Source organism: Vombatus ursinus, unplaced genomic scaffold, assembly GCF_900497805.2.
Source record: "Vombatus ursinus unplaced genomic scaffold, bare-nosed wombat genome assembly UNPS02004704.1, whole genome shotgun sequence".
NCBI classification, from domain to species: domain Eukaryota; kingdom Metazoa; phylum Chordata; class Mammalia; order Diprotodontia; family Vombatidae; genus Vombatus; species Vombatus ursinus.
Window position 1 is genome coordinate 2,244,774 of NW_020944482.1, and position 26,435 is coordinate 2,271,208.

General features: G+C 36.7%; 1 protein-coding gene across 3 annotated transcripts in view; it reads right to left on the bottom strand.

Annotated features, from left to right (window-relative positions):
• The window catches only part of TRIM16 (tripartite motif containing 16), a 41,171-nt gene extending 15,387 nt beyond the window's left edge, over nt 1-25,784 (bottom strand). For all 3 annotated transcript variants that reach the window (XR_003567179.1, XR_003567178.1, XM_027840659.1), the window contains exons 1-4: nt 25,216-25,784; nt 21,685-21,780; nt 14,623-14,856; nt 1,370-1,538 (exon numbers count right to left, since the gene is read on the bottom strand). Coding sequence is in view for 1 of the 3 variants with exons in the window: in XM_027840659.1 (XP_027696460.1) it covers nt 1,370-1,538; nt 14,623-14,856; nt 21,685-21,780; nt 25,216-25,734 (1,018 nt within the window). In the remaining 2 variants the exon portion in view is untranslated. The remainder of the gene's footprint in view (nt 1-1,369; nt 1,539-14,622; nt 14,857-21,684; nt 21,781-25,215) is intronic.
• Between the last annotated feature and the right edge of the window lie 651 nt (nt 25,785-26,435).

Genomic DNA, 26,435 nt, shown 5'->3' on the forward strand with positions numbered 1-26,435 from the left:
GTGTGTGTGTGTGTGTGTGTGTGTGTGTGTGTGTGTGTGTGTGTGTGATTATTTTCCCCACTGCTACATATATATCACACTCACTCTCTGTAAGCAAGACTTTGCTGGAGTGGGTCAAAGGCCTAGTTCAGAACCATAGCAATAAACGGTGCTGGTGCTTGGGGACAGAATAATCAAACTCTGTCTCACACTGCCCAGCAGGAAAATCAGGTATAACAAGCCACAGGAACAATATTTATTAATGGTATGGCATTTTCCCTAATGTTAACTATAGGGATGAGGAACTTAAAATATGCTTTGCTTTGCTTGACATATCAACAATGTAATTCCTAGGGGGAAGGTAGATGGAGAAGGAACTGGGACACTTAATATGGTTTGAACCTCTTCTTGGTCCATTTACATTTTTTTTTTTTTTTTTTTTTTTGCTTTTTGGTGAGGCAATCAAGGTTAAGTGAGTTGTCCAGGATCACACAGCTATTAAGTGTCAGGTGTCTGAGGCTGGATTTGAACTCTGGTCTTCCTGACTCCAAGGCTGGAGCTCTATCCACTGTAACACCTAGCTGCCCCTGACAATTTTTTTGTGGTTGTTTTGGGCTCCATTTACATTTTTATGCAGGGGATATGCTTTGTTGCTAGCCAGCTTGAAGAAAAAGATCATGTGCTGATCCCACAAATATATACAATGCCTATACATTGGAAACTTCAGTAGGAAGCCACAACTGGCAAGGAAACCGAATCTGGGTGACTGTACAGTCTAGTTAGGCTAACAGAAAACATAGAGAACATTCTTTTAACTAATAAGTTGCTATTTTAAGAGTAGGAGGAGGAAGAGGTAGTATTTAATGTTAGATTAGTGATGGGGTAAAATCAAAACTGTTGGCTAAGCATTATAATTTTTTTTCTATTAAAATAAAGTCAGAGTAGATGGATGATCTCTAGGGTTACTTTCAGTTTTGGAATTATATAAATCTGTGAACATGTGCTGACTTTCACTGTTACTTATGTGAACATGAGCAAGTCATTTAACATCCCAGTACCCTGGCAATTCTCTAAGGCTGTAAATTATAGGCTAGTTGCTGAGCTGCATTAGTGAAGGGAATTTCCTATTATCTCTACATTGGGAGTTCTCCCTATATATAGAATCATTGATCTAGGCCAAAAAACAATACCAGGAAGGCTGAGAAGTGCTATAGGCAAAGACATATCTTAACTAGTACCTCTCTTTCCCTTTTTCTCTTTCCACTTTCTCCTTTTTCCTCCTAGCTGTTCCCTTACCCCCTCTGTCTCTGTTGCACTCACTCTCTCTCTTTCTCTCTCTGAAATTGGGTCCATGTTCTTTAAATTTTTCCATAGTCAGGAGAGATTTTACCTTCCTTGGCAAACTCTTCTAGCTTTTCCTTGTAGTTCTGCAGAAGCTGGATTAAATGTTCTGTGCAGTCCATGATCACCTTTTGTATACCAGAAAGTTTTTCCTTTAATCCGGTATGAACACTGGGGAAAGGACTATCCTCAATATTCTTCTTAAACTTACAGTATTCCTACAGATGGGGACAAAAGAAAGATCAAACAAAACATGTGTTGGCTCAATTACCTCTTGAATTTAACTTCTAGAATTTGGATAGAGTTGATCTATATGAGGCAATAAAGGCTCAGAAAGGTTTTAAAGGGTAACTACTTTTATGTGATTACATAGTTATGAGCCTCTTCCAACTGTCATTACTTCTCTACAGCTACTAAGTGTAGGAGAAGTAAATAAAATTACCCTCTCCAGATAACCCCCCAGAGATTGACTTTAGCAAATATTCTGAAGACAGCTTCTAGTGAACTTCCTTGCTACCCTCATCTTGCCAAACCCTGTTATTGCACCATGAACTTCCCTGACACGTTTCTAACACACAGACCCTCTGTTCCTTAGAAATAGCCCTGCTTTAGGCATGATACCTCCATTTTGTTCTGTATTAACCATTTTGTGGTAAATGACCCCTACTGAACTGCAAGGCCAGCAGCAACTTCAAGTGCTCTACAATGTATCCTTTTTTCTTTTTATCAGTACAAAAAAACTCAGTTGCTAAAGGTAGAGGATTCCAGAGCCCTGGGAAAGTTCTCCCTGTCTGACCTGAAGGTAATTTTCTCTGATTTAGTAAAACTAGCTAAGAGGATAACTCCTTATGTATCTCCTGTAACTAATAACATACATTTTTCTTCAACAAGTACACTACTCATTTTGGCATAAAAAAAGAATGGCTATCTATGTTTTATGGCCATCTTTCTTTTCTTTGTTTCACATAATGATACATTGAATAATGTTTAGTCAATGAATGCTACCCTAAAAAATTGTGTAAAAGGAGCCCCTTACTCCCAGCTTACTGTATATACCTTCTGCCTTGGTATCTACCCTGACTGGCCAGAATAAAGGCTTCTTGCTTCACTCTTTAATTGACTCCTTACTGCTATTATCTGACCCTCAAGAACCCAAACTGGTGAGTATTGATCCTCTTGGGTCCGTCCAAATTTCTACTGCATAAGTTTAGCACTAGTTACAGAGGTATATTGGAGCAAACATTTTGCATAAGTGCATTCCCAGAGGAAAGACTAATGCCTGACATTACTGAAGCTGCCAAAATAAAATGTTATATACTATATTACTTGATTGAATTACCACCAAAAGTTTCAATATTCAGGATTCACTCTAGGATTTATATTGACCATCATGGGAGTGAGCAAGCATCAGTCATATAATGGACATGGACATGCTCATGGGCAATCTCTTTTTTTTTTATTTGAATATTGGAGTTACTTTACTTATTTTTTAAATTTTTTTTTATTTTTTAAATATTTCTCAATTACATTTTTAAAAAATTAACATGATTTTTAAAAAAAAAGTTGAGGTCCAAATTCTCTCCTTCCTGCCCCTCCTCCACCCATTGAAAAGGCAAGCAATATATTGATTATACATGTGAAGACATGCAAAATATATGTCCATATTAGCTACGTTGCAAAAAAAACAAACAAACAAGAAAAATAAAGACAGTCCCTGCCCTTGAGGAGCTCACAATCTAATGGAGGCAACAACAAGCAAGCAAATATGTACAAGCTATATATGGGATAAATAGGAAATAATAGAGGAAAAGCACTAGAATTAGGAATAGAAAGAATCTGGATACAATGTTACCATAAATTATTAAGTAAAATTGCCCTAAAGTTCTAGAACAAGGTAGAAAAAATCTACCATTCACCACCTGAAAGAAATCTCAGAAGTAAAACTTACAAGAATATCATGGCCAAGTTTCAAAACTCTAAGGTTAAGGAGAAAATATTGCAAGCAACAAGAAAAAAAGACAATTTAAATATTGCAGAAATACAGTCAGGATTTCACAAGACCTAGCAGCTTCTACTCTAAAAGACTGTAGGTGTTGGAACATTATATTTCAAAGAGCAAAAGAGTTGGGGTTGCAACCAACTTACCCAGCTGAGTATCATCCTGAATGGAAAAAAATGGACATTGGACAAACTGAAAGACTTTCAGGTATTTATAGCAAAAAGACCAGAACTCAATGGAACATGTCATATAATAAATAAAAAGAAAACATTAAAGACAAATTATAAGGCACTTATTAAGGTCAAACTCTTCACTTATTATATATATGAAAATGTTACCAGTATTCTTAAAACAGTCCTCATTATAGTTTGAAAGAAAGATTGGGGCTAAGTTGTGTATGATAGGGTGATTCTTAAAAACAAAATTAGGTAGGAAAAGGTAAAAGGGAGCAATTATATTATAAAAATGGGACATGAAAGGAAGAACTAATACAGAGGAAACAGGTAGGGGTGCAGGGCTGGTAATACTGGAACCTTACTTTCATCTGGGTCGAAGAAGAAATAGTGTGTACATCTGGAAGGGTGTAGAAGTCTTCTGAACATGTCAGAGAGGTAAGAAAACTAGGGGGGATAGGGGGAGGGACTTTTAGAGGGGTGTATAGATTGGGATTTGGAAGGGTGGAGGGAGAGGATGAGGAGGGGCTTTTGGGATTGGGATTGGGAAAGTGGGGGCAGAAAATAAGGTAACAGAGATAGAGTAAAAAGAGAGGCTGAGAAAGAAAATTAAAGACAAGATGAAGGGAAATTCACAAATAGTAATTATAATGTTGAATGTAAGTGGGATATTTATAGCAGCTCTCTTTGTGGTGGCAAAGAACTGGAAATTGCAAGAGTCTCCATCAATTGGGGAATGGTTGAATAAGTTGTGGTGTATGGTTGTGATGGTATAATACTGTGCTATAAGAAATAATGAGCTCAATGATTTTAGAAAGGCATGGAAAGACTTGCACGAAATGGCGAAGAGTGAAATGAGCAAAACCAAAAGAACATTGTATACAGGAACAGCAATATTGTTTTAAAAACCACTTTGAGTGACTAAGTCATTTTGACTGTTATAAACACACAAATGAAAAATTAAAGACATATGAAGAAAGACACTATCTGCATCCAGAGAAAGAACTGATAAATAGGAGTATGCATAGAATAATTTTACGTATGTGTACCTAATTGTGTCTGATGGTAGCCATCTGTAGGGTGGGATCGGGGGGAGAGAAGGGGAAAAAAAAGAAATTTACATGATAATTTTATTATATATTTAAAAGGAATAGCAAGTTACACATAATAGATTTGCAGTTTCAAATGCAATCATCTTTTTAAAAATTATACTATGTTATAGAAATGCTTGTTTTATTCCATCAATTAAAGATAAAATAATTTTTAAAAAAGAGTGGTTTGATTTAGATATAATACTATAAGCAAATGGGAGAGCAAGGAATAGTTTACCTGTCAGAGTTATGGAGAACGGAAGAATTTATGACCAAACAAGAGATAGAGAACATTATGAAATGCAGAATGGACAATTTTGATTACATCAAGTTGACAAGGTTTTGCACAAACAAAGTCAATGCAACCAAGATTAGGAGGGAAGCAAAGTTAAGAAGAGAATGAGAGGAGAGGAAGTGGAGACAACCTTCTCAAAGTAGACAATAGTAGACAACCAATAGTAGACAACCTTCTTAAAGAATTTAGCCACGAAGATATAAAGAGATATAAAATAATAGTTAATGGGGATGGAAGATTCAAGTAAGAGTTTGTTGAGGATGCATAAGACCTGGTCATGTTTTTAGGAAGTAGGAGAGCAATCAGTAGAAAAGGAGACATTGAAGATCAGTGAGAGAGTGGGGATTACAGAGTGGGTAATCTGTTGGAAGAGATGGGATGAAATGGGTTTGTTTGTGTTGGTAGAAGGGTTTGCCTTGGCAAGAAGTAAGCCATTTCTTCAAGTAAGACAAGAGCAAAAGAGGGGTTAGTGACAAAAAACATCTGAATGATATGAAAAAAGGAAGAAAGAAGAAGGAGCTCTTGATGAATGGCCTCAATTTTTAAAGCAAAGTATGAGACAAGGGTCTCAGCTGAGAGGAGAGGGGGAGGAGGAGCCATAGAGAGTTTGGAGAGGGATGAAAAGGTTTGCAAGAGCCACTTTGGAGAATGGGATACAGAGTTGATAAGAGAGGTGTAGAAGAATTGCCTAGCATCAGTGAGGGCCCAGTTGAAGTTGTGTAACATAAATCTGTAGTGGACTCAATAAGAAGAGTACATGATTTTTTCTACCTTGGTTTGGCAGCACTTGTGTAGGAATGAAGTCATCAGGTGGTGGAAGTGATACAAAGCTAAGGCTTGGCATCATCAGATGTCTTACCTTTCCTGAAGCTATTCTTTGCCTTTACCTGACATCCAATCAATGGAGACTCAATGACTCACTAGTGCCTCAAGGATCAAATATAAACTCTTCTGCTTAGTTTTAAAGTCGTTTGTAACCTGGCCCCATCTGCCTTTCCATTACTCTTCTTCCCATATTCTATGATTCAGTCAAGTGGATTTTTTGCTGTTCCTCACCCATGATAGATCTTAAATCTATCTATGTGTATTTTGTTTGGATCTCCCCCCCCAGCTCATATGCCTACAACATTCCTATCTCACCATTCCCTTTGAAAATCCTTTGTTTGCTTTAAAATTCACTCGAGCAATACTTTCTGCATAAAACCCTTCCTGATTCCTCCAGTTGCTAGTGCCCTCTCCGTGAGAAAAATTGTTTTTTATTTATATACTTTTTTTTTTTACAAGTTGCCTTCCCTAATAGAATGTAAGTTCCTTGAAGGAAGAGACTGTTTCATTTCTATTCTTGAGTCCCCAGCTCCTAGCACAGTGCCCAGTGAGTCAATAAATGAACATTAAGTGCTTACTATGTGCCAGGCCCTGGCCTACATGCTAGGGATATTAAAAAAAAAAAAGACACAAGTCTCCTGCTCTCAAGAAATTCATAGACAATATACAAATAACTATGTACAGACAAGCTATATACATGATAAATTGGAAATAATTAATAGAGGGAGGACACCAGAATTAAGGAATTAGGAATTAGGAAAGGGATTTTAGCTGAGACTTAACAAAACCAGGAGGCAGAAATGAGAAGACATAATTCCAGGCATATAGGCAGCCAGTAAAAATGCCCAGTCAGGAAATGGAGTGCCTTGCTGGAAGAAAAGCAAGGAGGCCAGTGTCACAGGATTGTAAGAAAAAGGGTAGGATAGTATATGGTGCTAGTTCCAGGGATGACTTAAGCATTACATATAGAGGAGGGAAACTAGGATGGTGAGGGAAAGGGCAAAAGGAAGGGAGCAAGGATTTATTAAACATTTACTATGTGACAGGCATTGTGCTTTACAAATACTGCTTCATTTGATCCTCACAACGACCCTGAGAGGTAGGTGTTATTATGATCCCCATTTTATAGTTGAGGAAACTGAGGCAGACAGAGGTTAATGACTTATCTAGAGTCACACAGATGGTAAGTATTTGAGACCAAATTTGAACTCAAGTCTTACTGACTCCAGGTCCAGTACTGTCTCCACTGGGAACTTAAACCATGTCATGTTGAAGGTTATTTGAAGGAAATATGAATTTTCTCCTCAAGAATAAAATGAGGGAATACATGTCATATGCAAGGATTACATTTGTTGTGTTTGACCCCAGAGGACAAAACTAAGAGCAATGAGTAGAAGATAAAGGGAGACTGACTTCAGCTCAATGTGAAAGAGTTATTCATAATGGAATAGGTTACCTCAGAAAGAAAGAAATTTCCTACCAATCAATCAATAAGCATTTATTAAATGCCTACTATGTGCCAGTTATGTTTCTAAGGGATAGACATACAAAAAAAGGCAAAAGACAGTCACTGCCCTCAAGCAGCTTACAATGTAATGGGGGAGACAACACGCAAACAAATATCTACAAAAAAGTTATATACAGGATAAATAGAAAATAATTACAGAGGGAAGGCATTGAAATCAAGAGGGGTTGGGAAAGGTTACTGGTAGGCATGGATTTTAGTTGGGACTTAAAAAGGAAACACCATTGGAAAACTTTAAGGGAAACCTTGAAGTTTCCCTTAACTGCTTGGTAGAGATAGTTCAGAGATGATTTCTTCTTGGATATGGGTTAGAATACATGACCTTTAAACTCTTAGACTATATGAAACAATATGGTGGATAACAGGTATGTCATAACAGTGTGTTAGGGACCTAAATGAGACAAACATTGGAAGGGAAAAAAGGAAAGTAGAGAGTAGGCTCATTTGAGAATACAAAATAAAGGAGGAAGAGCCAAGATGGCATAGCAAAGGCAGGGATTCAACTGAGTTCTCCCAAGTTACCCTCCAAAAAGCTTCAAAATAACACCTCAAATTGAATTCTAGAGCAGCAGAACCAACAAAAGGTCAGAGTGAAACAATTTTCCAGCCTAGAACAATTAAGGTCAGCAGGAAGAGTCTGACTCAGCAGGGCAGTGGTCAGACCTGGAGCCCAATGCAGCCAAGCCACTAGCAACAGACTTTAGAGGCAGTTCATCGGCGACAGCAGCAGCTTCAGGAGTTCTCAACTCACAGATGGTAAGTGGGTAGGACAACTGGTCAGAAGGATTACAAGGGACCCTTTGCTTACACTGGGTGCAGGACCCTGTCACATTGCCCATATGTAGTTGCAAGTCCCAATTCTAGAGCTAAGATGCGCACTTACTCACTAGTGCCTGAGGCCATGAGTACAGGGGCCCTGGTCACACTTCTAGGGAAAAGTGCTTGTGGTCACTCATAGACCAGAGCATGGGCCAGAAGAGCAGTGACCACACCTCTCCTTAAATCATACCTCCTTGGAAGAACCAAAAACCTTACAGACCCCCAGAGGTAGCACTGAAAATAGCAGCAAGAAAGGCCTAAAGCTTGGGATAGTGCTCCAACCTGGGAGCAGAGCCCAACTTTAACATAAAGTTATAAATCAAGAAATAGGATGGAAAATTGAGCAAAAAACAAAAGAAGAACCTGACCATAGAAAGTTACTATGGTTACAAGGAATAGCAAGACAAACTCAGAAGACAATGAAGTCAAAACAGCTATAAGAAAGCTACAAAGGAAAATGGGAATTGGTCATAGTTTAAAAAAAAAAAATCCTGGAAGACCTCAAAAAGGATTTTAAACATCAAATAAGAGGTAGGAAAAAAATGAGAAAAATAAATGAGAGTGATGCAAGAAAATTATGAAAAGAAAGTCAACAGCTTGGTAGAGAAGGCACAAAAAATACTGGAGAAAATAACACCTTAAAAAAACAGAGTTGGCCAAATGGTAAAAGAGGCACAAAAATCCAATGAAAAGAAGAACTCCTTAAAAATCAGAATTGATCAAATGGAAAAGGTGATACAAAAGCTTATTAAAGAAAATAATTCCTTAAAAATTAGAATTGGGCAAGGGAAAGCTAATGACTCCATGCGACATCGAGAAATAATAAAACAAAGTCAAAAGAATAAGGAGAAAAAAAATGTGAAATATCTCATTGGAAAAACAAAATCATGATTAAAAAAAAAAAGAACATCATACTTCAAGAAATTACCAAAGAAAACTGCCCTAATATCCTAGAACCAGCAGATAAAATAGAAATTGAAAGAATCTACTCAACACCTTCTAAAAGAGATCCCAAAATGAAAATTAACAGGAATATTATAAATTCTAGAGCGCCCAGATCAAGGAGAAAATACAGCAAGCAGCCACAAAGAAACAATTCTAATATCATGGAGCCAGTCAGGATAAAACAAGATTTAGCAGCTTCCTCATTGTAGGATCAGAGGGCTTAGAATGTGATATTCCAGAGGGCAAGGGAGCTAGGATTACAACCAAGAATCATCTACCCAGCAAAACTGAGTATAATCTTCCAGGGGAAAAAATTGGATATTCAATAAAATAGAAGGTTTTCATGCATTCCTGAGGAAGAGACCAGAATTGAATAGAAAATCTGACGTTCAAATACAAAATTCAAGAAAAGGATAAAAAAGTAAACATGAAATAGAATTAATAAAGAATTCAAAAAGGTTAAACTGGGAGGATTCTGGGAAGATGGCAGAGTAGATCAGAAAATTTCAAGCTCTCAAGATTTTCCTCAACAAAAGAGATAAAATAGCACCTCAGAGCGAATATAGAGTGGTGAAAATAAATAAGTGTAGGGGCAGAACAGGAGTCTGTTCTGGAGCAGCAGAACCAACAAAAGGTCAGAGTGAAACAATTTTCCAGCCTAGAACAATTTAGGTCAGCAGGAAGAGTCTGACTCAGCAGGGCAGTGGTCAGACCTGGAGCCCAGTGCAGCTGGGACAACTGGAGAAGATCTAAAGAAAAATCCTAGGACAAGGTTTTGCTAGGGACAGCTTAAACAACAAGAGTCTTGCCCTAGGGTTAGCTGGAGGCTGCCTCAGCCCCAGCCACAGGAATTTTTACCCTCAGGACAGTGAGGGGAGCTGGGCATCTGAGCTGGGGAAGATCTAGAGAACCTTTGCTGACAAAGAATGTCAGACCCAGCTGTGCTGTGGAGATGTGGTGGAGGTGAGAAAGAACCAGCACACTCCCAATGAGTGCAGAAGCAGTGGGGTGGGATGCTGCTGGCTGTGGACACTTACAGGGGGTGGGAGGTCTTAGTTTAAGTTCAAGGTGAGAGGGGAGAACTGAAGAGGATCTGAGGCCAGAGACACCATCTCCCATACCACAGGACTAGAGGTGATTATAAAAATTAAACTACTACCAAAAAATATATGCACAGGCAAAGGAGAAAGAATTCAACCACAGAGAGCTATTATGGGAATAGAGAATACTGGGATTCATCTTCAGAGGAGGACACTGAAGCAAAGAAACCTTCTTCTACCCCAAAGAGTAATGTCAAATGGTTACCTGCCCAAAAAGAATTCATTGAAGAACTTTAAAAAGAATTTAAAAATCAAATGAGAGAGATTGAGGAAAAACTAAAAAGAAAAATAAGAACAATACAAGAAAAACAAGAAGATTATAAAAAGAAAGTCAACTAATTAGAAAAGTAGATCCAGAATCTTAAGAAAATGACTCCTTGATAACTAGAATTGGGCAAGGGGAAGCCATAAGAGATCAAGAAATAAAAAAGCAAAATATAAAGAATGAAAAAATAGAAGAGAATGTGAAACCTCTCATAAGAAAGCAACTGATTGGGAGAACAGATCAAGAAGAGAAAAATATAAGAATAATTGGACTACCTGAAAGCTATTATCAAAAAATGAATCTTTATACAATAATACAAGAAATAATTAAAGAAAATTGTCCTGAAGCATTAGAACAAGAGGGGAAAGTAGGAATAGAAAAAGTCCACTAATCACCACCTGAAAGAGATCCTACAAGGAAAACCCACAGAAATATTATAGTCAAATTCCAAAACCCCCTGTTCAAGGAAAAAATATTATGATCAACAGGAAAAAAAAACAATTTACATATGGCAGTATCACAATTAGAATCACACAAGACCTAGCAGTGGTGACATTAAAAGATCACAGGTTTTGGAACATTATATATCCAAGAGCAAAAGAACTTGGCTTCCAGCCAAAAACATCATACTCAGCAAAGCTAAGCAAAATTCTGAGTGAAAGAAAAAATGGATTTTTAATGAATTGTCAAACTTTCAGGACTTTGTTTTAAAAAAATCTGAACTTAATAGAAGATTTGACATACAAGAGCCAAGAGAAATATAAGGTACATACCAATAACTAATTACAAGGGACTCAATAAGGACAGACTCTTTACCTTTTATGTATGTAAAATGTAAAACATATGTCTAAGATTGTTATTAGTAATTAGGTAGCTTGTAAGAAAGATTGGGGTAGACCTGAGTATAATGATTTTGAAAAGTAAAATGTTCAAGAACAGCTAAAAGTAATTATCTTACACAAATGAGGTTCAAGAGGAAGAACCAATACAGAGGAATTAGATGGGTGAGGGGGGCTGTTAATTCTGGAAACCTATTTTCATTGGGAATGAGTTCAAGAGGGAAAAATACATATACATCTAGAAGAGTATAAAAGTATTTTAAATTTAGAAAGAATGAAACTCTAAGGGGATAGGGAGGGGGAAAAGGATAAAGGAGGGACCTTTAGAGGGGAGGGTGAGAATAGGTTAAAAAGGGGATACAGAAGGGTGTTCTGATTTATGGGAATGGGAGGATAAGGGAGGGATTTTGGGGAGGAGAAGGAAGGGATCTTTAGAGAGGAGGGTAAAGGAATAGGTCAAAGGGATATACAAAAGGGTGTTCTGATGTATGGGAAGGGGAGGATAAGGGAGGGATTGTTGTGGGGGGGTAGGTTATGTAATAGGAGGGCAAGGTAGCAGTATAAGTAGAGGAGTTAGGGGAGATAGGAAAAAAGGAGATATGCACAAACATAAAAACAAAGATTAGGAGTAGACTCTGTTAAGGAAAGTATACATATATGTATATGTATGTATGTATATGTATATATGTATGTATATGTATATGAGTATGTACATGTCTATATATCTATCTATCTATCTATCTATCTATCTATATATATATATATATATATATCCACTTTTAATTGTAGCCGGGGGAGAAGGGGAGGAAAGTGGGAAAAAAAGAACAAAATAAAAAAATGTACAGGAGAGAACAAAAGAAAACCTACAAGGAAGCAAAGAAAAGATGGACAGCTTTCAACCTAACACACAGTATTTAACATATACCCTTTCTTAAAATGGAAAATTATTGCTATATATTCTGAATCCTCTCCTATGTTCTGTTATGCACATGACATTTTTTCTTATTTAATATTTAAATTTATAATGTGTTTCTTTTTCTTTTTTATTATGTATATACATTTTAGAAATTAGAAAAAAAAAAAAGGTTAAATTGTATACATTTCCTACTGGGAAGATGATACTTGTAAGTCCTAAGAACTTTCTCATTATAAAAACAGTTAGAAGGAGTATACATAGACAGAGGGCACAGGTGTGAGAAAGAGGGAAGCACTGGGAGAAGGGAGAAGGGAGAGGTAGAATGGGGTAAATTATCTCATATAAAAGAGGCATGAAAGGAAGAGTTTTTAGAATGGAGGGGAAGATGGGGAGAGGTGGTGGGTAATAATAATAACTTTACTCTCATCGGAATTCACTCAAAGAGGGAATAATATACATACTCAGTTGGGTGTAGAAATCTATCTTTCCCTACTGGGAAGTAGGATAAAAGAAGAGGGGAGGGTGATAGAAAGGAAGACAGTTTAGGGGAGGTGGTTGTCAGAAGCAAAACAGACTTTTGAGGAGGGACAGGGTGAAGGAAGACAGAAGGAAAAGGATAAAGAAGGGGGGAAATAAAATGGAGGGAAATACATAGTTAGTAATCATAACTGTTAATGTCAATGGGATGAACTCACCCATAAAACAAAAGCAAAGAGGAGAATGGACTAAAATCCAAAATCCAACAATATGTTGTTTATAAGAAACACACTTGAAACAGATGGACACACACAAAGTTAAAATAAGGGACTAGAGCAGAATCTATTATGCTTCAGCTCATGTTAAAAAAAAAAAAAACAAAAAAACAAAAAACAGGGGCAACAGCCATGATTTCAGACAAAGCAAAAGTAGATCTGATTAAAAGAGATGAGTAAGGAAACTACATCTTGCTAAAAGGTATCATAGACACTGAAGTAATATCAATACTAAACCTATATGCACCAAATAATACAGCATCCAAATTCTTAAAAGAAAAGTTAAATGACTCAAAGGAGGAAATAGATAGTAAAACTAGTGGGAGACCTCAACTTTCCCCTCTCAGAACTAAATAAATCTAACAAAAAAAAAAAAACAACAAGAAAGAAGTTGAGGAGATGAATAGAACTTTTAAAAAGTTAGATATAATATACCTCTGCAGAAAAATGAATTGGAATAGAAAGGAATATATCTCTTTCTCAGTGGTACATGGCACTTACACAAAAATTGACCACGTTTTAGGGATAAGAACTTCACAACCAACTGCAGAAAAGCAGAAATTTTAAATGCATCCTTTTCAAATCACACAGCAACAAAAATTACATTCAATAAAGGGTCATGGAAACATAGACTAAAAATTAATTAGAAACTAAATAATCTAAATCTAAAGAATGAGGTCAAAGAATAAACTATAGAAACAATCAATAAGTTCATTATAGAAAATTACAACCATGAGACAACATACCAAAATTTATGTGATGCAGCCAAAGCAGTACTTAGGGGAAAATGTATATCTCTAAACACTTGAATTGGGCATGCAACCTAAAAAAAACCTAGAAAAAGAACAAATTAAAAATCCCTAATTAAACACCAAATTGGAAATCCTAAAAATCAAAGGAAAAATTAATAAAGTTGAATTAATAAATAAAACTAGGAGCTAGTTTTATGAAAAAAAAGAAACCATAAAATAGAGAAACCATTGGTTAATTTGATTTTTAAAAAAAGAGGAAAAGCAAATTACTACTATCAAAAATGAAAAAGATGAATTCACCAACAATGGAGAGGAAATTATAGCAATTTTTAGGAACTATTTTGCCCAATTGTATGCTAGTAAATCTGACAATCTAAGTGAAATAGATAAAAATTTTAAAAATAAAAATTGCCCAGATTAACAGAAGAGGAAATACAATATTTAAATAACCCTATCTTAGAAAAAGAAATTAACAAGCCATCAAGGAGATCCCTAAAAAAAATCCCTAGGGCCAGATGGATTCACAAGTGAATTCTACCAAAGAGTTAAAGAACAATTAATTCTAATAATATATAAACTATTTGGAAAAAATAGGCAAAGGAGTCCTACCAAGTTCCTTTTATGACACAAATATGGTGCTGATACCTAAACCACAAAGAGCCAAAACAGAGAAAGAAAACTATAGTCTAATTTCCCTAATGAATATTGATGCAAAAATTTTCAATAAAATATTAGCATGGAGATTACAGCAAAATAGGTATCATACACTATGATTAGGTGGTATTTATGCCAGGAATGCAGACAGGTTCAATATTTGGAAAACTATCAGTAGGATAAACCATATCAACAACAAAACCAATAGAAATCATATGATTGTCTCAATGGAGGGAAAACAATAACAACAACAACAACAGAGGACTCTAATTGTAGCCTTTAATAATTGCCCACAGGGAAGAAGGCAGGTTAATAAATTGCCCATCCTTTTGTCTCATCCATACTGTAATACCTCCAAGAAAAGGACATTATTGGTGATGTTGGCCATCCTTTCCAGCACATGCCTGCTGTTTTCCAGTTCTGCATACTTGCTTTCCAGGTGTTTCTTGATGCCACTGGCCTGACTCAGGGCAACCTGTTCCTTCTTTTCTAGAAACAGAAGTACATCTTCCTGGGCCTTCCTGACTGCTACATGAAGCTCCCCAAATTGCTCTTCTGCCACAGCTTTCATCTCAGAGACTGATACCTGGAGGGACCAGAACAAAGTAACCATTTTAAGATTGCCCTTTAAGAAAATTTGACATTCAAAATTGTAAATTCACCAAAACAATACAATCAAGAATTTTTTTTGTGTGTGCAATACAAATGGAGTCTGAATTATACAAGGATTCTTTGCAGAATCCCTTTAAAAATTGAGATTCCCTAATGCATTTAAATATTTATGTACAGATCATTACCAATGGGCTGGGCAATCGCCAGTCATATTGACTTTGTTTTGTCACTGGACTCTGTCGGTTGGAGGAGAGAGTGAGGCTGATGATTTTGCACAGCTCTGCCTCACTTAAATCCAATTCATGCATAAGACACTCTTGTGATGCCTGGTCCTCTTCAAGAACAAAGGACCCACACTAGTTAAGGAACTAAAAACTAAAAACTAAAGCTTTGGAGGCTGGGAGTAATTACCATACTCTATTATGCCCTTCAGAAAAACTGCCTGACCTTCAGGGGTTAGTTTGGAGGTCTGAGGAAATGGATGGATTCACATAGAAAAACTGGTAATAAATGATACAATCCAACATTAATTTTCTTCAGTATTTTTGTTACTACCTTGTTAAATTTAATATATGCTTTTAAAAATAAACTATATGACAGAAATTCACATTTTTACTATTTTTCTCTTCTAATTTGTAGGTATGAATTTTGTGTTTACTGATAATTGTTACATTTATAAGAAAAAACAGAAAAATATAAAAGTTATAGTACAATATGCTTTTTAATATTTTAAAGTATGAGCAGGTAGCCATGTTTCATGAGCAGACAACCATGCTACATGCAACATAAACAGACAAGAACAAAATTAGGAAGGCTTTCTTAGCTTCTCCCAATTCCCTCTTCTATTTCCTTTTCATCCTGTATATAACTTGTTCCTACATATTTGTTTGCTTATTATCACTCCCATTATATTGTGAGGTCCTTGAAGGCAGGGACTGTCTTTTGCCTCTTTTTGTATCACCAGTGCTTAGCATAGTATCTGTCACATAGGAGGCATTTAATTAATTAGTGACTGAATGAGATATGAACAGAGTTTAGTACTGCTTAATACTGTTTAATACTTTTAACAAAGACCTGGGCTTAAATTTAGCTTCTGACACATACTAAGTGACAATGAATTAATCGTTTAACCTTTCACTGCTTTAGGCCGCTCTAAGGCTATTAGAGAGGAGTTGCCTATCTACGTAAGCAGAGGGATTTTTCATAACTTCCCTCATGGGTGAAATCATAGATCTGTTTCCCTGACACTCCATTTCCCCTTACTCCCACAAAAAAGGTATTGTTCAGACTATAGTAAGAAATAAATGATCAGCAATTGTCATGAATGACTGTAATTAGGATTAGCTTTATACATTTATACAGTCAAAGCAACTTTCTAGTTTTCTCCTTTCCTTAGGTGGTAACAAATTTCTGTTGCTTGTTCAGTTGCTTTTTAGTCATGTCAGACTCTTTGTGACCCCATTTGGGGTTTTCTTGGCAAAGATACTGGCATGGTCTGCCATTTCCTTCTCCAGCTCATTTTATAGATGAAGAAACTGAGGCAAACAGGGTTAAATGACTTGCCCAGGGTCACACAGCTAGTAAGTGGCTGAGGCCAAATTTGAACTCAGGAAGATGAGTCTTCCTGACTCCAGGCCTGGCACTCTATCTACTGTACCACCTAGTTGCCCAATATTGTATATAGTTTAATCTTTATCAGCTACACATTAATATTCATTTTCTTTAAAACAAACAAAAGTCTGGCATCTGATTTGTAGCAGCCAGTGTTCCCTGTGTCCCTATTCCTCCTACACCATTTATCTCTCAAAGCTCAGGTTCCATGTGATTCCTTCCAAGTCCCTAATCTTTCCCATTCTATTCCCTATTTTCCTACTTCTAGCATGGAGGGATAGGCTGTGATATTACTCCAAACCCTCACTCTCTCTGATATGGAGAATGGGCTCAAACAAATAAGCTTATGCCTCGCCTCCTGGCTACCTTTTCTGCTTTGTGCTTCCCTTCTTGAATATGTGATCAGACATCACTCTTGAGGTAGATGTACGCAGACTTAGAAGTGACTGTCAGAAGAGTGTGAGAAAAGGGGGTCTATTGTCCCTCTCATTAGAGGACAGACTCCCCAGAACTAAACCTTGTCTGGACTAAATGCCTATGTCCAGAGTTGAGAGAGGCCCATAGGAAGAGGAAAAAGGTGCAAATCCCCAAGGTCTTAGCCTCACCATCAGTTTCCTTATTGTTAGATCAAAATATTCAAGGCAGTTTTTTATAATGGTATCAAAAAATGGAAGAAAAAAAGAAAAAGTTCCTCATTGATTGAGGAATAAAATGTGGTATGGAATGTGATGGAATATTATTGTACAATTACAAAATTGAGACCGAGGAATTCTGAGAAACAAGGAAAGACATATGAGCTCTTGTAGAGTATAATTTACACAATCAGGAGGATAATATACATAATGACCATAAAGTCTAAATGAAAACAAAACTAAAAAGCAGACAAATGTAGATTAATTGTAATAATTAACCTCAGTCCAGGGAAACAAATGATAAAACACATTTCCTTTGTCTTAGTAGTGTCTACCTCTGTAATAGACTTACAGGAACAAGATGTTACATATGCATATTATATATATGTATATATATACATATTTGTCAATTAGTTGTTTATTGTTTTTCTTTTTTAATTATATATTTAATGGAAATCTGCCTTCCTACTCTATCTCCCCTCCCTCCCATTGTGAAAGAAAGAAAAACAAATCTCTTGTTACAAACACATATAGTCAAACAAAACAAAATCTCCAATTGGCCATTAAAAAAAATTCTCTCAGACTGCCCTGTGAGTCCATCACCTCTCAGTTGGGAGGTACAGTATGTTTCATCAAAAGTCCTATAGAATATAGTCATTGCTTTGGTCAGAGTTTTAAAGTCTTTCAGAGTTGTTTGTTTTTACAATAACGTTATTGTATAAATTGTTCACCTGGGTTTGCTTACTTCACTCTGTATCAGTTCATCTAAGTTGTAGACCCCTCTCCAAATCATTTTGAACCCCAACACCTGAGAAAGGTCTAAAACCTGAATTGGCCAATCAGGGAGAGACATTTTGGCCAATTCTGGGCTTAATCTACCATAATGCTTTGCATGCTCTGCTCTCTGAGTGAACTAAAAATGCCCCTTTCTGTGTCAGCAACTACAGGGACAGATGAAACAGACCAGCATTCTTCCTGTTTATGATCACTAAGGACAGGATGTGACCAGACACCACCTTGAATAGTGGGACTTTTCTTATCTTGGTATCCTGTGGACATATGTCATGTAGGGGAAACACAGATATCCTAGAACTATAATTTCAATTGACACTTTGTTACTTCTCTTGTCTTATTGTATATACAACCGATTCAACTAAAAAACTTCCTTTCTCAGGCTATGTGTTAAAAACATATGGAGGCTATATACTTTTTTGAATGACACAGACCTCCTCAATCAGGATTGCTCTAAGAATGTAAATTGTCTATTTGAAATTGCTTAAGTCAGAGTTAAAGCTCTGACTCCATATACATGCCGCTAACTTAAGGAAATAAACAATATGAATTTACTTATTACCCAGCTTGTTGCCTCCTTAACCAACTTTCAGGTCAACAAAGTCTTCCTAGTTTTCTCTGAAACTATCATCTTCATCATTTCTTACAGCAAAATAGTATTACATCATATTCACGTACCATAACTTGTTCAGCCGTTCCCCAGTGGATGAGCACCCCCTGAGTTTCCAGTTCTTTGCAAACACACAAACAAAGCTGCTATAAATATTTATACATATGAGTGCTTTTCTTCTTTTGCCTATTTGGCTATAGATATTTGTATTATTTAGTATTGCTAAGTCAAAAGATATGCATAATTTATTAACTTTTTTCATATTTAATCAATATTTATTTAGGACATGCCTTGACAAAAAAAAACTTGCCTTTCACAGCAATGTTGCATTATAAAAGCACTTTCTATACCAATTTGCTTTTTTAATGTTATTTGGTATGCAGACTAATGCGACTGAAACCCATAGATGGACTCTTCCATTTAGTTCTGATCCAAGAGCTTAAAGAGTATTTCCTGGTGACAAAGAAGGCCTGGGGAGGAAAGGAAGTAGGTAGGGATTTTCCCAGTTTGTTAGTTTTGAAGGGCAAAGGACAGAGGGGGTTTCATTGAAATTTCACCTTTATTATATTACATAATGCTTACGACAGATTCCAGAATGGCCATTCTGCGCTATAACACCACAATTCTCTTTCTGCGAACAATGTATTTACAAATGTCCTTATTGACTTATACAACAATCTAATAATAACTAGTAAAGGGTAAAAAGACACACTCCTAATGTACTGTTTGTAGTGTTTGGTTTGGGATTTTTCTGGGACCAGGGTGGGGAGGCAAACGGTGGTTTGAGATTGAGGGAGGTACTGCATACCACCACACTTACAAACTCTGGAAAAATTCCTTAACACAACAGCCAAAAAGATTTGAAGTACTTTTTTTTTAAGGCACAAAGGCAAGAAAATAAACATCACTGAAGAAAAAATTGTTAATTATATAATTATTGTAGTTTAGTTAAATGCAAAACTAAATTCCTAGTTACTTAACCAAACTACACAGATCTAATGGGGAAAAAAGAAACAAACCAACTTGGAAGAACCAACATAAAAAGAAATTAATGGCATAAGCCTGCATAATCTTACATTTCATTTCTTCTCTCTCCTTGTCCACAAAGGCCTTGAGGGCTTAGAAGTAAACTGCTACCCTCTCCAACTTGACCTCAAATGTGATATTCTTTTTTTTTGTTTGTTTGTTTGGTTTGGTTTTTTTTTTTTGGTTTTTTGTTTTAGGCAATTGGGGTTACGTGACTTGCCCAGGGTCACACAGCTAGTAAGTGTCAAGTGTTTGGTCTGAGGTCATATTCGAACTCGGGTCCTCCTGACTTCAGGGCCTCCTGACTTCAGGGTCAATGCTGTATCCACTGCGCCACCTAGCTGCCCCTCAAATGTGCTATTCTTGCAAGAGTTTTTGTTTTTCTGTCTACAATCTTTTCTGTCAGTTACACCAGGGCCAAACCTGAAATCCCTCCATGATTTCTTTGGGGTATTATACTTATGTAGTGCCTTGTCTGAACTGTATTAAAGACAGAAAAAGAGAGGGAAAAGACCTGTTGTTTATTAAAAGTTTATCAATAATGTAATAGCTCCCACTTCACAATCTTAAAACCTTGATAGGAGAGTGTCCATAAAGTCTTTGCAATTTTACCACAAGGAGTGGGTACAATTATTTTTAAAAATGCAACATGCTGCTGTTTGCAGTGTTTGGGTATGAACATATGAAGGGAGTCATTTCTCTTGGCCAGAAAGTGACATTCTTGGCAGTCACTATTAACTGCCTCCCTTTAGTTTGTTTAAACTGACTCATAAAAAAGAAAATCATCCCCTAAGCCTATCCCTCAGCAAAACACTGTCCTTTCCATAATGCCAGTTGGCTTTGTCTCAAGGGAACTCCATGAGTAGGCTAGAAAAAGGTTTATGGCATCTATCTTTGTCCAAGGACAGAGGCTTGGTTTATCCCTAATGCTGAAGGCCGACTCAGATATTCTTGACTGCTTGCTAATGGTCTATTTATAACTTGCTTTGCGAGACAAGGGTAAAAGTATCAGGGGCAGGTTGTTTTGGGAGTCGATAATGGGAGAGAGAGGGAAAGATCAGGTCTAGACAGGTAAATGCTAAGTTCTAAACATATAGTTCTTTATTGCCTCTAGGATAAAATAGAAAATCTTATGTTTGGCTTTTAAAGCCCTTTGCAACCTGGCCTTAACCTGTATTTGCACTCTTATCATACAAAACTTCCCTTTTCAAACTCTACAATTCAGCCAAACTAGCCTTCTCTCTATTCCTCATACATGACACCACATCTCCTGTCTCTCTCTGCCTTTGTACTGGCTTTCTTCCATGCTTGGAATACACTTCTTCATCACAACTACCTTACAGAATACATCTCTTCCTTTAAAATGCTTTCAAGCACCACCTTCTACATGAAGCATTCCCTGATATTCCCTACTACTAGTGCCCTCTCGCCTAAACTACTTTGTGTTATTTGTATGGCATAATGGATAGAGAGTCAGCTATGAAACTAAGAAGACTTGGGTTCAATCTTGCCTGACCAATGCTAACTGATTAACTCTGGACAAATCACAACACTCTGGTTTGCATTGGTAGAGGGAGTTTCTTTACCCTGGATTTCCTTCTTCTAATAAAGTTACAGATACCATCCCTATCTTTTTTTATATTTATTCAGTACATATTTGTATGCATACTTGTTATTTCCTGACAATATAAACTCCTGAAACCTAGGGATTATTTCATTCTTTGTAACATTTTAAACTCTATAGCAATGTCTGGCATATGGTAAGATCATAATAAACACTTTTTACCACATTTTTTGATTGATTGATTGATTCCCACAATATGATTGGCTGATCATACACTCCTTAAGGTCAAGTCAGAGCTCGCTTGGGATCCCTGTTGGGATCCCTATTGGGATCCCTGGCTTCCACTTTGAAGACCATTGCTCTTGTCAGCTGAGTAATACTTAGTATTATCCTGAAATACTAAGAATAATGAGAGAATCTTTCTTGGATATGGAAATTACCCATTAGGGACTTTGCCAACATCCTCAAGGTGGTGATCTGTTATATGCGACCTCATATGACTGGGACTTCTTTTAAGAAGTATGGCTATACAGAGGTATCACCCAAGCTCACCTAAACCATTCTTACCAAAATTGATTTGTTGTTAGCTTGTAGTCTGGCAATGACATTTTCAGTTGCTTTGATTTTTCTGTCCAAGTCCAGCTGGATCTGCTGAAGTTCAGCCTGTTAGAAGATAAAGAGACTGTTGAAGAGAAAGATGAACATGTGGGCTCTGCTCTTTTCACATAAAAAGAACAACCTCAACTTAATTTCTGGAAAATAACCAAGGTCACACAGCTGAGTAAGTTGCCCTCCTATAAATTAAACGTGGAAAGTATTTGTTGAGACCCAACAACCAGGAGCATTGAACAAATTCAGAAGGGTTCAGAGACAAATGTATCAGGTAGAGCTGAGCTTTCTTTTTTTATTTCCCAGCTGGGGCTAATGACTCATAAGGGAATCTCAAGGTTTTTTGGCATTTCTGAAAAGGAGACTCTTATCCAATCTCATCTCATGCTTAGGGTTAATTAATCACTTATTGAGAAGATTGAGCTATTTGAAAGGGGGTGAATGATTTTAAAATTCACCACTTTTTTTTTGAACTGTGCCTTCCACTGTTCCTTTCAAATAGTAGACATGTAATAAATGCTCTTAAAAACTGAAATAAACTTAATTCCATTGGGCTATGAGGATGAAAAGAAAAATAATCCTAGAAGCTTTTAATAGCTGCTATAGGTCATAAGTGCTAATGAAATTCAAAGGCAATGAATTAGGTAACTTTTCTTCTACCATTATATCCAGAAACTCTTGTCAAAGACTATATACAAGCAGAGTATAAAGTCTAGCAAGTCAAGCAGGAGAGTCTCAGAGTGGAATGTTTTATCATTCCCAAAGGCATTGCAGCTTTAGGAGAAAACCAGCAGCCTCAGTGATTGACCAGAAGAAAATGACACAGTTTCCTCAGTTTCATGCTTTAGGCCTCATTGAGGTCAGAAGGAAGCATGCTGTATGGACATGGTTAGCCTTATATATATACAAAGGAGATTGAGAAAGAGAGGGAGGGAAAACAGCCTACATTTCCCAAAATATTTCCTATTTCTTCTCACCTATGTCTACTATGTCACCTACATCTTCTCTCCCATAACTCACAAATAATTTGTGTGATGGGAACCTTTCATTTTCCTTTTGTTCAATTTTATTATGCCATTTCTCCTGGAATATTTTGGTTAACTAAAACGTGTCTTCTGTCAATATTAACCTCATCTGGTTTAAAAAAAAACTGATTCATGGCATGATAGTATTAAGAGATTTTTATCCTAAGATAAGAAAGCAAAGGAGAGGAAGAAGGGAATAAAAGCATCTTTAAAACTTCCCAAAATAGGTTTTATTTGTGGAAGAATTTCCCTTACACCAAGTTTTGGCTATCTTTGTGACGTGTAAATCTTTGCCTCTCAATTAGCCCGCTGTGATTTCTTTAAAGTGTAGCCTTGTAGTTCTATAAATGCAGGACTTTACAAAATCAGTGTTTAAATCTGTAAATTAGTCTGTTTACTAATTTGTTCTCACTTAATTTGTTCACCCTTAATTGAAGGAAGCATGAGATAATGAATCTGTTTGACTAGGCCTGTGTGACCTTTAAGAGGCCATATTCTTACATGTTTAAAAAATTATTTCTCTGGTGCAATTTTATCTATAAACACTTGTCAGAAACTCAAATTTTAGCTCAAGATTACTTTTCTACATCCTGACACTGTTTAAACATAAGAAAAGGTAGGTTGTTACCTCTATGATTTCTGTGTTATGATAGACTTATTTGGTAGCAGTAAAAATTAAAAAACAAGATATTTCTCCCATTAACACTTGGAATCCCTATCATTAGAAGTTTGATACCAAGGACAAGGACCTTTCTTTTTTTTTTTTTTAATTAATTTGTTTATTTTTAGTTTTCAACATTCACTTTCATAAGTTTTTGAGTTTTAAATTTTCTCCCTCTCTCTCTCTTCTCCTCTCCCCAAAACATTATGCAATCTGATACAGGATCTACATATACATTCATATTAAACATATTTTCACATTATTCATTCTGTAAAGAAGAATTAGAACCAAAGAGAGGAACTACGAGAAAGGAGAAACAAAACAAAACAACAAAAAAAGAGAGCAACTAGTATGCGTCCATTTGCATTCAGACTCCAAATTCTTTCTCTGGATTTGGATAGCATTTTCCATCACAAGTTTTTTGGAGTTGTTCAGATCCTTGCATTGCTGAGAAGGCTAAGTCTATTAAAGTTAGTCATTGCACGATGTGGCTGTTACTATGTACAATATTCTTATGGTTCTGTTTATTTTACTCAGTTCATATAAGTCTTTCCAGGTTTTCTGAAGTCTGCCTGCTCATCACTTCTTATAACACAATAGTATTCCATTACATTCACATACCACGACTTGTTCAGCCATTCTCCAATTGATGGGCATCCCCCCAATTTCCAATTCTTTGCCACCACAAAAACTGCTGCTATAAATATTTTTGTATAAGTGGATTCTTTTCCCATTTGTATGCTCTCTTTGGGATACAGACCTAGAAGTGATATTGCTGGCTCAAAATTACACAGTTTCATAGCCCTTTGGGCATAGTTCCAAACTGATCTACAGAATGGCTGGATCAGTTTACAACTCCACCAACAATGCATTAGCATTCCAATTTTCCCACATCTTCTCCAACATTTATTTTTTTTCCCATTTTGTCATGTTAGCCAATCTGAGAGATGTGATGTGGTACCTCAGAGTGGTTTTGATTTGCATTTCTCTAATGACTTATTCAAATCCAAATTTTATTTCAGGTTTATTTTTTTGTCTGGAATTTAAATCTATGCTTAATCATCATAATAAAATTTAGGTTTTACTTACCTCTATAATTTCTATGTTATGGTACATAAATGTCATCAGCAGTTACTTAACACATGAACTCAGAAAGGGGATATTTCTTCTATAATATGGTATAGAGGAAAGTCAAACCTATGTTTGAATTCTAGTTTTCATACTTACTAGTTTTATGACCCTGGGTAAGTAATATAATTCCTCTGAGCTTCAATTTCCTCATTAATAAAATGGATATAATAATACTTCTAATATCCATACCTCAGAGTTATTAGTTATGAGAAAAATACTTGGAAAACCTTAAAATGCTATAAAAATGTGAGCTGTGACCTATATATAGTACATGCTTTCTGAATTGTTTACTAACACATACATCTACATTTTATAGAAAAATATATAAAAAAGATAACAGACTATAGATACAAATCCTACAGGAAAGATACACCTTCTAGTCTAGTGATCTATTTAAACAGCTGCCATTTGGAGTCTGAATGAATGATGGATGAGAGAAATGGGATGGAAGAGGGTTCATGGTAACAGGTAAAGAACTGAGGCCTTTTTCAAAATAGCTGAGGATGGAGGAAATGATACCCAGATAATTAAAACCAAATTTTTTTTTAATCAAGCAAGAACAAATTTAAAAGTAAACTAAGTATGGAAAGCCCCAGATGCCTAGTGTGCCCCACTCTTGATCCTACCTATGTATATAAAATGACCCCACCCCAAGGGCCCTGAGCAACTCACCTGCTTTTCCCTCCTGACTGCCTCTAGGGAGAGAGTAGGGTGGCCCCTGTGGTCTTCCTGGGTACATTCTTCACAGATGCATTGCTGCTCCAAGCAGCAAAACCAAGTAAGTTGGCGCTGGTGAGCTGAGCACTTACGTGGGTCTGTATCCCTTACTGGCTTGGTCAGCTGGTGACTATAGAGCTTGCTGTTCTCCTGATGGGGCCGAACATGATCCTCACAATAATTCACCATACAGGTCAAGCAGGACTTCACGGCCCTCACTTTTCCCTCAAGGCAGAAGTCACACGTGATCTCATTCTCCCCACTACTGGGCGCCCCCTGCTCTGGAATCCTTCCTTCCCTTTTAGATTCAGTCACTGTCTCCTCCAGTCTTCCTCTAGGCTCACTTCCACAACTGCGTGTGTTCTCATTTTCCCCTTCCTCTTCGTGGCTTTCTGTCTTAATATCAGTATTGCGCAATGCTGGCGTCTGAGGAGTGGAATGAACTTCTGGAGGTACTGTGTCTAATTCAGCCATTTGAGAGGGTCTCAATACAGAAATCTCCCTCTACCTCATATCAGTGAAGGAACTGAAGAACCAGAAATCGAGGAAATGAACCACGCCTAGATGACTGCAGCTGCTACTGGGGCTTTAACTCTTTCCTGTCCTCTAGAAAACCGGTTTACTAATTGCATTATTCTTAGCCAGGACAAAAGCCAACAGCCAGCGACCTGGGTTAAGTTACTTAGCATATATGTCAAAGCCAGCCCAGAACCACTCCTCTTCACTTTCAAGCCTCTCCTGTGTTCCTCCCTGAAACCCAGATCTCCTGCAGGCTGGAACTTCAAGGACTTTTAGCGTAATCTTTTTTTCTTTTTCTTTTTTTTTCTCCAGATGCTCTGCCAAAGATAGTGTGTTTTCTAGTAGCTAAAGTCACCCTGGTCAGGACTCAAGAATCCTCTGTTCTTATCTAAGTTTCCACTGTTCCACCATGTACGAATCACCCTCTGGACTTCAGTTGCCTTGTACTAAACAAAGGGAGATTGAGGAAACATGTTCTCATCATATATGTGTGTGTATATAATTTTTCCCCCATACACCCATATATGTATATATGTATGTATGGCCCAGGATATACCAAAGAAAATCCTGGAGCTTCAATGAACCTGAGAGGTCTTCAAACATAACCCTTATCCAGATAAATATAAAGAATAAATTAGGAAGCAGGCATACTGTAT